The following is a 13,379-nucleotide window of genomic DNA, read 5'->3' on the forward strand; positions in this document are numbered from 1 at the left end:
TATATAGATCCTACCTCCCATCTAACAATATCTATATATAGATCCTACCTCCCATCTAACAATATCTATATATAGATCCTACCTCCCATCTAACAATATCTATATATAGATCCTACCTCCCATCTAACAATATCTATATATAGATCCTACCTCCCATCTAACAGTATCTATATATAGATCCTACCTCCTATCTAACAGTATCCATATATAGTTCCTACCTCCCATCCAACAGTATCTATATATAGAGTTCCTACCTCCCATCTAACAGTATCTATATATAGTTCCTACCTCCCATCGAACAGTATCCATATATAGATCCTACCTCCCATCCAACAGTATCCATATATAGATCCTACCTCCCATCTAACAGTATCTATATATAGTTCCTACCTCCCATCTAACAGTATCCATATATAGTTCCTACCTCCCATCTAACAGTATCCATATATAGATCCTACCTCCCAACCAAATGTATCCATATATAGTTCCTACCTCCCATCCAACTGTATCCAGGATATATCCACACAGTGGATATGTGAATATTGTACCAAAGGTTCCTCCAGAATAAACAAATGAGACGAAACTATATTTTTCAGCTTCTGGCACCCATTTTGAGATCATTGGGTTCAATGCCGGGAAAGCTACAGCCTCACATAAACCCTTAATTACTTATATATATAAAAAAAATGTTTATTTTGTGAATTTCAAGTACACACTTTTTTAAAGACTTAATTCAAATCCTTATGAACTGATTACTTACTGCAAACTCAAATTTTCTAATCCATTTATCTTTGCAACCTAGTGGCGCGGTAATCTTTCATAGTTCAAACTTCGCCTTTTCGATCAAACAGAATTCCTAGTTTGAAACATCAAAGTTCTACGGTATTAGGTTGGAAAGATAAAAGAATTTATTTAAACCAAAAACACGTTTTTACCATGTATTTTGTTTCTAACTAGTTAAAGAAACCTTAATTTAGTATTTTGATATTTTAACATCTTCATCAGATTTTTTGAAATCCTCTCTCGTTAAAGATTTTTGGTCTCACAACTCACATTTATGTTTTATTTTTTTCTTCTTAAAATAACTCTCAGCTCTCTTAAACCGCCAGTTTTTGAATTCTACGGAGAACAAAGGAAAAATCGACCCACCCAAGTACTCATTTACATAATCCCAGTCACCTGTAGAAGTCTTATAACAACAACTAGTTCAAATCCAACAGAAGTTGTAAGAAGAGGAGGAGTAAGAAAAGCCAGTATTGCACAAGCTTAAAATAATATTTTATTTTATTCTAAGAAGGAAATTAATGTTTCACTACAGTAGCCTTTAAACCTGGACCTGCCACTCTATAAATTTGAATTTGACCTGCCATATATGTGAATTGGACCTGCCACTCTATATATGTGAATTGGACCTGCCACTCTATATATGTGAATTGGACCTGCCACTCTATATATGTGAATTGGACCTGACACTTTATATATGTGAATTGGACCTGCCACTATATATATATGTGAATTAGACCTGCCACTCTATATATGTGAATTGGACCTGCCACTCTATTTATGTGAATTGGACCTGACACTCTATATATGTGAATTGGACCTGCCACTCTGTATATGTGAATTGGACCTGCCACTCTGTATATGTGAATTGGACCTGCCACTCTATAAATGTGAATTGGACCTGCCACTCTATATATGTTAATTTTCAATTTTAACGGTATAACAATATTCAGAATAAATATGAAAACGTTAATAACAAAATTATATAAAACAAAAAAAGTTTCCGATAAATAGATTTCGCTTACACCTGCCATAGTCCAGCCAAATATATATTTGGTTCCGTATATTTCAGCCAATCTCCCTCCTGGTAACTACAAAGTAAGAACAATCAAATAAGGATAAAAATGTTTTTATTTGAGAATAATTAGCTCTTGCAAAATTTTTTTGAAAGAAAAAAAACATCTCAGTTTGAGAGAAGTTTGGTTAAATTTTGCGAAGAATATTCTAGTGTTCATGTATTTTTTTTTTAATTTTGGCGACAACTTTTAGTTAAAAATATATTTAAAAAAATTATAATTATTAATATCAGATAGAAACTATATAGAATAATAAAATTTTTTGTGATTTTTGGAATTGTATATTGTAAATTGAGAACAAACTTCTAAATTTGATTGAAAATATTTCGACGTTCTTATAAATATAAAATTTTGTAAAATAATTCTTTTGAAATAAAGTTTATGTTTTGAAGAAGATCTTTTGATAAAGTTTATATTTACTTTTTAGACGAACACATATTTCTTTTTAAAAAAATACCTGGAAGGCAACATATCCAAAAAAGAATGCAGACAGTACCCAACCAACCTTCAGTATCAAAAATACTTGGTGTCAAGAATGGATTATTTCAAAGATTTGCACTTGTAGTGATAACCAGAAAACTCTGAATTAGGAAGACGACTTTTAGACTCAAGTTTTAACTTAAAATAGCCAAATGAACATGAGGCACTGCAATTCTGTAGTGTACACAGACCCATTTCACGTTATTAGTGATATGATAACTTACTAGTAAAGCTGTTTGCTTTATAACAACATCAAATGCAGTGCTTTAAAGGGAGTTTTCGCGAAAAATGAAAGGGGGTATAGGCTTAATGCGATAAAAAAAACGCTTCTGATCGCTACTAATCTTACTTCTATCTGTTGCGTCTATAAGGAGAAAATTGTTAAAAACGACTTTTACAGAAGAACGTAGTGTCCAAACAAATTCAGAAAGATGCAACATTGAACTCGGATCGTAAACAAATCAATTAGTTCCAATTCCAAACGAATCATTCAGATATTACAAACAATAGTCATGGATTATTTTTTACGCATTCGTAAACAGTTGATATTTCATAATGTTTTGTATTTCTCATGATCTGAGAGTTACGTTTGAAAACATTTATTCCTGTCTCGAGGATTTTTGATAATGAAGACGACATTTTCATATTTTCCAGGAATTTTCAAAACTCCAACGCCAGCGAAAATTATTAAAAAAAAAATCAAAAATATTATGAAATATTAACTATAATATATGCGTCGAAAAATAATCGATGACGCACTTATGATTAAGAAAGAAAAAAGACCTAGTGTTTTCAAGTTTTCAAGTAGTGACATCAGTGACGGAAAGTCAAATTTTTAAAAATGTTCTCCTTTAAAACTCAAAATAGATTTTCTTTAAATTGTTTTTTTTTTTTTACTTTGTACAAAGAAACGTACACTGTGCTAAAACAAATTATAATTAAGCAAATGATAAAACCTGAAAAGTTGTCCAATCAACAATTGGTTCTCTGATCTCGTCATCTACACTTGTCTAAATTTGAAGAAAAAAAATAATTTAAAAAAAATCTGTTATGATTTTTTTACTTCTTAGAAAATATGAAATATGATTCGAAGAAAAAAATGATTGAAGAAAGTTGATTTGTTTCCATTTCATACTAAACAATCAAAAACAGGGTGTCCCAGAAAACATGGGAATTCAGTGACGAATTCGATATCGTCTTTGTTATGAATTAGCATTGTAATACTTAATTTCAAAAGCCTTAATATTATTATGTCTGCTAGAGTTATTTTATGAAAAGGGTAAAAGACTGTAAAGATGTATCTATAATGTCTCCGCAGATGAACAGTGAAGACGGACAAGTTTACTCTGTTTGTATACTGAAATTTTCTTGTTTACAGTTTAACTAAGTACAACCGTATTCAGTTAACACATAAACAAACTAATTATACATAGCAGACGAAAATCTTACGGATTAAAGCTTTCTAAGTAGGTATCACTATACTAATTCAAAAAATTATTTTAAAAGACAACATCGAATTTATTACTGAATTCCAATGTTTATTGTAGTATGATATGTCTTCGCGGTCACAGGTCAGCACTATATGGTTGTGAATCTTGGGATCAAGCAAGGGTTTACAGCGAGCGAAAATTTTCAAAAATAAGGCGAAATTTCGCGAAAATTTACTTTCGTATTTTGCAAATGTTTTCGCGAAAATGAATTTGTCGAAAGTAAGCTAAAACTTTTCGGATTTTCGTGAAAAAAATGTGTCAATTTCGTGAAAAATTGCAAACATTTTCGTTATTTTCGCGAAATTTCTGATGAGTCGCAACAAATGCGAAATTTTCGGAGAACAAAGAAAGCCAAATTTCAAAACCAATTTTGTAAATTTCGCAAAATTTTCACCTTTTTTTGCGAAATTTTCGCATTTTTTCTGTAAACTAAATGCGAAATGCGACATCCTATGGGGGTCATACCCTGCAATTAATTGAAGGATCACACATTTATCCTAACATCTAAAGAGCCTACATAAGATTTCGAGATCAACAAATTCAAATTTACGATAATCCGCAGAAAATTTCCCACCACAGGATAAATATAATTCAGGGATTAAGCATTTATTCTCAAATTTAAAAACGCCAAGATTTGATATTGAAATTAAGCGTGGGCAAGATTGACAAATACTTGTAAAAGTTCTGCTAAATACCCTCTCTGTTACATTTCAATTATATAATCTTCAATATTTTGTTTTATCATAGGATTTCTTTTTTCCTGCAATAAAGGTTTAAATGAAATTACTTACTGAACATTTTTTAAATCATCAATATAAAATAAAATTATACACAAACACAAAAAAATTGGGGAGAAGCCCCGATTGGAATAAAAAATTACCAGTTACTATTTTTAACAGAATGCACTTTTTGGAGCTTGTTTAATTAAATTTAAAATTGAAAAATAAAACTAAAAACTCTGTCTGGCAATTGTTTTCAAAATAGTTTATGTTGTTTTTGTTATCTTTTGAACAATATGTTTATCCTACAGGGGAGCATGGATTGTACAATGTACATAGTTTAAAACAAGACTTCATCTTCAGCATGGTTAACTAATAGAAGGATTTCAACCCCTAATGGGTATACAAACATGGTTTCCGTTGCGTGGAACATTAAAATGGAAACTTTTTTTGGTTAAAATCGTAAGGTTTGTTTAATCAAAATTAGATATTTTGCTACAGAGAGAACCAGAAATCTATGGAACAGAAGGACAGCATCACAGTGTATTTAATGTCGTTACAAATAAGCAAAAAACATTAATTAGTATCTTATTAAATCATTTATTCAGTTACATTGGTCTGCTTTAGTCTAAAATTTCGTCTTTCTGTGCCAGAGTTTTCTGGTTATAATGCTGCAAATGAACATTATAAAACAAAAGATTAAGCTTAAATTCAATTTTCAGTTTAGTGTATGCCCCTACCAAAGTTTAAATTGTTGTTAAAAGGAATTGTGCAATAATCAATTGCATTTATTGCGTGCCATAAGGTTTAAATTGAATTTTATCAAAAAGTTAAAACACAAACGCATGAGAGTTGGACGGAATTGCGTGCTATTGTGTGTAATTCTGTTGCGTTTATTCCGCTAATTCCATTGGGTTTATTGCGCACAATCATTACAGAATTGCGCGCAGTTAATTCACTTGTGTGAAAGGGCTCACCATTGCGTGCAAGTATAATCCACTTGCGTTGGAAACACAATATACAAGCCATGCCCACTGATACCGGTTTTTAACGCGACCAGCTGTGAGGACTGGACTGCTATGGAAGTTCCTCTCAAGGGGGCTTCAGGGCTTAAAACTCCCCATTTTGCATAAGGGGTGCAGGTATGGGTTTTTCTAAAAATTCCTCTTAACTCGGAAAGAGTATAATATAACAGCAATCCCCTATACCCTTCCTCCTACAAAACTACTAATTGTGGGGTGGGGTGCAGAGTGTGTGACACCAGTTCTTGTTAGATCACTGAAATTAAGCACACTTGTCCACAGCCAGTAACTGGATTGGTGTCCAGACTAGTGTTCATGGGTTCAATTCCCATACTCCACACAAACCTGTGGTTTCAAAAACATCTGAAGCCGTCATCCATCTGATTAAGCAGTTGTGACCACCTGAGAGATGTAGGAGGACAGCTGTCAACAACTCTTGCATCGATAGGGTACGTCTTTCTACTCAACAAGAAAGAAGCATTAAATGGATTTATCCAAGTGAATGATGATGATGAAGAGAGGAAAGGTTGAAAAGCAGGGAGAGTCTATGGTTGCCAGCTATAGGTACCTGGGGGTATCCAATCTGGACTTACAAATGATTGGGAGCAATAAGTATGATGTTTCCTGTCTGTATGGCACCCGAGCCTCATTCTAGTATATCAGAAGAATTCCTGCACTCTATTATTCTCAGTTCCATGATCTAGTCGGAATCTTTTCAACTCTCTTCACAGTATGATTGAAGCTTGGCTGTAGGAATGTGCTGCCAGATTACAACCCCTGGTAGATCAATATTAACCCATACAACACCCAACTTTCACAATAGGAAAATTCCAAGATTCGATTGTAACAACCTGATCATGTCCTGGGGAGAAAAAAATCTCTTTTAAAAAAGCTCTCTCCTACCTGATCCATAACTTGATGTCACAAGAACTATTAGGAGAGGTCTCAAAGCAAAAAAAAACAATAAACAAAAAGAAAAAAAAAATTTAACAGGAAAAGGAAGAAATTGAAGGAAGTCTCTAGTGTCAAGCTGTACACTGTCATATTTTCCTATAGTGAATTTAGACATCATTAGGGAAGGGAAGGAGATTTCCACCCCCCCCCCCCTCCTCTAAATTATTTTACCCTACTTAGAAACCCTAGAACAGTGTAATTAATTGCTGCTGAGACTGCAACACACCTAAGGTTGTTGATTCAAGACATTGCTAGATCAGAAACAATATTAAAAACTGCAAACACATCTGATATCTGCTCCTTACAAACAGTAACTTTGTATACTTACTTTGATATTTGTGGTGCAAGATATCAAATTAAAGAAACATATGAATCAGAAATATAAGTCAAAATGCATTTTTCTCTTTTCTACAAGAGATTATAATGCGTAGACCAAAAAGAGAAGAACAGGAAACAGATGTATGACCAGATAAAAAAAAGATTCAATCCAGAGTTAAGAAAAATCTCAGATGCAATAGCACAATTTAAAACTGTCCTTTGTTACACTCTGGTACACTATACACAACTTGTTGCTTCATTGTTTCTTGTTGGTTTTTTAGTATTTACTCAGGGTTCTTTGATCTGATTTTTGCCGCTACCACCAGTTTTGTAGAAAATACCTACTCCATAACAATTTACTGGAGATATATCTGTCCTGGTCTATTAGTTAACACAATCAAACAGGACCTGCTCTAAATGCCATACAGGGACACAAGCATCCAACAATATAGAAATCAATCTTAGACTCTATACTCAACTCATATAATTCAAAAAGAACCAAAGCTATCTTTCAAGCTATATTTGATTCAATTGCCAATTATCAAGGCAAGATCTATGCTTGTATGCTTCAACGATAACCAATGCTATCTTTTAAGCTATATTTGATTCTATGCTAAATCAACTAGTAAAGATTTCCGCTTGTATTTTTCAATAAGAACCAAAGCTTTATTCCAAGCTTACTATGCATAATCAAAAGCGGATTCTCAATCAAACAAATCTGTATTTTAATGTTTATACATCAGAATTGGGTTATTTAAAGCATAATAACAAGTTATGAGCTGTTAATATATATACTTAATAGGCAATCACAATAAGGGATTGAAGTAGTCAGATCAATCTACAAGCATGGAATGGTTTTAATCATATTACATGATTTGTGTAATTTTCTATATGTTGTATGATTTATGCTAATCATGTTAAGTTTCAAGGAATGATTTCATTATGTCTAAGTTTAAAAGATTTAATCATTTATGATTTACAACGTACTGCAAGCTAACAGAATATCATGTTTAAGTGCTTTTTGCTACATAGATACCTCGTTTATCCTGGTGTTATTTTTCCCACACAGTTGTTCATCAGCATTTCCCTTACTTACAAGTTCTACTATAGCTATGTTCATATTTACTCTTTAGCAAATTAAAAACATTTTTAGGATTTCTTGTTTAGACACATAATTTTCACTGTGGACTTAGGTTCATTTGAATTCAAATCAGACTGACCCCTTGTACAGGCCTTAGTGAAATGTACACGGCAAATTCCAGCCCGACACTATTATGCACTGGCTTTATTTCAACTTTGATGACGCCGCCAGACTTTTACAGTACCTGGTCTATCATGGGCCTATTTGACCTAGCCCACTAGCTTATGTTTAGAGTGTTTTAGTTCCTAAGTGGTAGCAATAAGATTAATTAATAGTTTATCAATTGTTTTGTAGTTTTAGGTTTTGATAGTTAAATTACTAATTATTTCAAACATCAATGACTTTTTCTACTGCAAAATCATTTTTCACAACCTAAAAATCCCTGTAAATTAATTTTTAAAATTTTTTTGTTATTCTAATCCTTCCAACAAGGATAATTTTGCAAGGTTGTTAAAATTATGAATGTTTTTTTAATACGTCCAGTCATTTTTCAATGTGCGTTTCCATTATAAGCACTTTTAAAAAAAATTGATACATCATTTCCTATTAAACAATTTAAGATCATTCATCTTAGGAGGTCTTTCTGGGAATCAGGAGGCACCAAAGGTCAGTTTGTGGGATTCATGGTTAGGACCATTATTGTAAAAATGCCGTAATCTTATAGCTTCATCCCAAACTGTACAGTCTAGGCACAACCCATCCACTATCCAAGTCAACCAGGACACAACCCACCTGGCTCTAAACACAAGCTTAGCTATCAACAAGCTATTTCTCAGGCGTTTAATGCCACATAGGGACACAAGCGTAGCTTATCAATCTAGCTATTACTTAGGCTCTAAATGCCACAAAGGTACACAAGTGTAGCTTATCAATCAAGCTATTACTCAGACTCTAAATGCCACACAGGGACACAAGCGTAGCTTTAAAACAAGCTATTACTTCGCCTCTAAATGCCACACAGGGTCACAAGCATGGGCTATCTATCAAACCCTTAATCAATCTTTCCCCTATACTGAGGTATGCTCTCAATCTGAATACTCCATGGGGGAACAATTACTCTACACTGTAATCAAAGCAGAGTTCTGGATCCAGCAAAAAAGTTGATAAGGACAGCTGGATGATCCTTCCTCGAACACTGGAATAGAATGAGCACTCTTCTGGTAATGATACATGAACATTCTTCCAAGAAATTGAGCCAGATTTGTCAGAAATGAATTTCTCTCATGTGTTTTTGAACTTGATCTGTGTGAGGACGAGGAAGGCGTTAGCTACATTGCTTTGACTTATTTTCAATCTTATTCCCTCAGAATAGGTATTGCTCGACTCAACTGTGATACTGCCATCATCTACAAAATTCTGAGCGAACTGCTTATCCAGGTCCACACTCAGAATCTTTCCATCAGGGGCCTTGAATTGTTCTTAGCGTAGAGCTCTCTGGCAGACTTGGGGGGAGACCAGGATGCTGATTTGTAGTTCTGGGGCGATCATAAACAACAAAAGATTATTCCCTGAATATCCTCTAAAATGGGATTTTTCTGAGATGCATAGTGCACCGGAAGTTATACGGACTTGACGTTTGGCAATGATGGTTCCATGAATAAGGTTGGAGTCTGTACATACTAGGATTGTTGGAACCAGGCAGTATACAATGGGCAGGCAGGACATATCTTCTTAGTCTTACTGGGACTTGACAGTAATGAACTTGCCTGCTTTCCTTCCAGGCTAGGGGATTCTCCAACTCCAAACTTGCCAGCAAAACCCAGACAACAATATTAATATAATAATAATATATATCATATCGGAAACTGTTTCAATGTTTCTAGTTATATGTTTTCTCTGTGACTGATGATCTTGGTTGAAACTAGGGTTTCCAGCAAAAAGAGAAAATTTTTAGACAAAAATTTCGCATTTTTCTCAACCATTTTGTTTCATTTTTGCATTTTGTTCACATGTAAAATATGCAAAAATTTCACATTTCCAAATTTTTTTTTCGCGACCATTTCGCTTAATTTACGCATTTCGAGCGCTTTTGAAAAATGTTAAACTTTTGCTTTTTTTTTGCAAAATTTTGCTTCTATCTTTTTCGTGAAAAAATGCGAAATTTTCTCGAATTAGAAAATGCGAAAAACAAAAGTTTTGCAAAAATTGCAGAATTTTTTAAAACAAATGCAAAATTCAAACATTTATTAAAGTTGAGGAAGAGAAATTATTTATAAAACAAAAAAACTTCCAATATGAGCTATCAGAGTTTAGAATTCCACAAGTTCTTTTGAGCAATTAATTGTTGCAGCTATAAAACTCATGATTTTCTCAAAATTTTCGAGAAATTTCCGCATTTTCGCATTTGGGGAAAATATTTTTGCAAAATTTTTGCATTTTGCATTTTTGCAAAATTTTTTCTGCAAAATTTTGCTTTGTTATTGCTTCATTTTATTTGGCGAAATTTCGCAAAAAGTTTGCAACATGCGAATATTTTCGCATTTGTTTCCAAAATATTTTGCTCCCTGGAAACCCTAGTTGAAACTGACCGTTACTAGTCCATAGGCACTCTTTCTGTCCCACCTATTTACCATCATCACTGACTTTTTCCTCATACCATAATTCCTACTGGATGTCGATTCTGCTATTCTTATTAACATCATGTTAATATAGAACTCGGAGAGTATTTGGATTTAAACCTGTTTCCACACCTGCAAGACTTGCTTTTAACCCTATTCCTGCTGGGGGGGGGGAACAATTTGACCCCCCCTATAGTTTTTTTTTACATAACTCAAAAAGTATTGGTCTGAGGCTGTTGAAATTTTCTGACTTTTCCTACATACCCAAAGCCCTCCCTTTAGGCCTAAAACCGGGCTTTAATACTAACTGACCCCCCAGCATATCGTGGTTTTCAAGTACCCCAGCAGAGATAGGGTTAATCCCTTTTTATCAGCTAATTGTCTCTCTAAATTCACTGATTGTTTCTCTGGAACCGGATTAGCTTCTTTACTGTCCTTGCTGTGCTTGTCAACTCCGCATTTGTTCTAAGCATAGCTTCATAGGAATAGTTCTGCGCATCATTCCCTGTTTTAAATGATCTTTCTTCGATTTCCTTTTCCTTTTTCTGATAGCTTCTTTGGTTCTGCCATCTTCTCTTCTCTAGTTTTCTAGGTTTCTCTTGATCTTGATTTCTTTCTTCAAACTTGTTTCCGCTCTAGATATTTGTATTTCTGTGTTTATATCTAACATGTTTGTCTTTCTTGTGAAGTTTAAAGGATTGTCATCAAGAATCAATTTCTTCTTAATTTCATCTATGTGATAATCTTATTCTCGTACATAATTCATCGTTTCTGGGTTTATATCTCCCGACTTCGTTTCCTCTCTAGGTCTTTGTTTCTCTTTGTTTACATTTAGTATTTATCCTTGAGTAACGCTCGTGCTCTTGATGTTCCTCTTTTTCTTGATTTTTCTCTTGTTCTTGATGCTTCTCTTGTTCTGATCTCTTCTCATTTATGATGAATTCTGAAACATCTGTTTTCCCGTAATGTTTCGTATTTGCCGCCAGACCAGAAACCTTATACGAAAACACTGTTTGACTATTTCCTCAGATCTCATTTTCATCTAAATTGAAGCTTTCACAAACAAATCCCTTCTTCTATTTTTTTCCCCCAATTCAGTATCAAAGCAAATTAAAAATAGAATTTTTCTTTTCAAATATATAAATTTATTTTTAGACAAATTTGTTTATACTCAATGTCACCCTGCATTTAAGCCTTTCAGATTTTCATGAAAGCCACTCAGATTGAAGATTGTATAGAAAATCTAATAAAGGGACTGTAAGTCTAGTTTAAAGTGACCCTCTATACAAAGATGGCATTGCCAGATTCACAACGGTACCATTGAAACATTTTTCTAAGTTTGATCGTGAATATTCTGATTATTCCAATACGTTTTCCTCCGGTCACTTTTGTTAAGAAACCACAATTGAAAAAAATAGTTTTTAGAACTATAAACATTAATATCAAAGCTTTTCTGGAAACGTTGTGAATCTTTGCATAGAGGGTAACTCGAAATTATACTTGAAGACAATGTGTTATGTTTTTATTCCTGAGCATGTAGTTTGTAACTAGTCCAGAGAACATCAAACCACAGAGTACAAAGCGTTTTGGTATATTTTCCAAACCAAACATTTTATCTAAAATATAATAGGCCGGTTTTCTCTAAAACGCAGTTGATTTTGAAACGATTATGTTTTTTAACACATATATACAGTATCCACAAAGGATGAGAATAGGATTGATTGTACGGAATTTGTTAAGTTCACCATGATATTTTTAAACAGTAATATTCTGCAAAAGTCCACGAATTCCTTTGCAAAAATTTCTAATTTACAAACCGTATTTATCCTGTAAAAATAATTCAGACATTAAAACTATGTTGTACTTCATGTTAAACGTTAAATGTTAATTTTGTACTCTCTAATACATGCTAATTATTATCCACAAAACAACATTTCAAAATTAAAAAAAGAATACTTAAAAAGTTAATTTATACGATTTTTTAGAATGTAGAATATGTAATTTTTATTTTGTTCAAAATTGACTAAAATACTGAGCTAAGATTAGTTTAAAGTTTAAAATAACATTATTTATAAAGTTCTGAAAAAAAATACAATTTTAAAAGTTCCTTAAATAAGAATAAGATTTTAAAGATTATCAATAAATTCAAATAATTTGAGTTCCGTTACGCTTAGTTTTTTTTGATTTAATCTCTAAAATTAATAAATAGTAGATAAATAAAGCACAATTGTATAAACTTGATAAGTTCTAAATTAGCACTGTTGACATGATTTAAAGCAAACCGAATCTCTTGTTAACAATGAATCGCTTGTTAACAATGAATCTCTTGTTAACAATGAATCTCTTGTTAACAATGAATCTCTTGTTAACAATGAATCTCTTGTTAACAATGAATCTCTTGTTGAATCTCTTGTTAACAATGAATCTCTTGTTAACAATGAATCTCTTGTTAACAATGAATCTCTTGTTAACAATGAATCTCTTGTTAACAATGAATATCTTGTTAACAATGAATATCTTGCTAACTATAAATATCTTGTTAACAATGAATATCCTGTTAACAATGAATCTCTTGTTAACAATGAATCTCTTGCTAACACTGATCTCTTGTTAACTATGAATCACTTGTTAACAATTGATCTCTCATTAACATATTATGTATAATGACTTCGTTGTTTACATTGGAACTACAGTGATAACCAGAAAACAATGGAATAGAAAGACGACATTAAAACAATATTCTAGTTTATACAGTGTTGTCAAAAAGCAAATAGTTTTACTAGACACTTAAAAATCCCTTATAAATTAAAAAGTGTCTGTTTTGTTTACAATGCACAA

The 13,379-nt window shown here is 32.8% G+C and overlaps 1 protein-coding gene across 1 annotated transcript in view; it reads right to left on the reverse strand.

Moving 5' to 3' along the window:
- LOC111702640 (sialin) overlaps window positions 1–12,153 on the reverse strand; it is a 26,676-nt gene extending 14,523 nt beyond the window's left edge. Inside the window, exons 1-7 of the mRNA XM_023474393.1 lie at window positions 12,070–12,153; window positions 7,879–7,969; window positions 3,296–3,349; window positions 2,317–2,364; window positions 1,811–1,874; window positions 1,180–1,265; window positions 493–660 (exon numbers count right to left, since the gene is read on the reverse strand). Coding sequence (XP_023330161.1) covers window positions 493–660; window positions 1,180–1,265; window positions 1,811–1,874; window positions 2,317–2,364; window positions 3,296–3,349; window positions 7,879–7,969; window positions 12,070–12,152 — 594 coding nt within the window. The 5' untranslated portion in view covers window position 12,153. The remainder of the gene's footprint in view (window positions 1–492; window positions 661–1,179; window positions 1,266–1,810; window positions 1,875–2,316; window positions 2,365–3,295; window positions 3,350–7,878; window positions 7,970–12,069) is intronic.
- Window positions 12,154–13,379: the final 1,226 nt, after the last annotated feature.

Source organism: Eurytemora carolleeae, unplaced genomic scaffold (genome assembly GCF_000591075.1).
Source record: "Eurytemora carolleeae unplaced genomic scaffold, Eaff_2.0 scaffold412, whole genome shotgun sequence".
NCBI lineage: Eukaryota > Metazoa > Arthropoda > Copepoda > Calanoida > Temoridae > Eurytemora > Eurytemora carolleeae.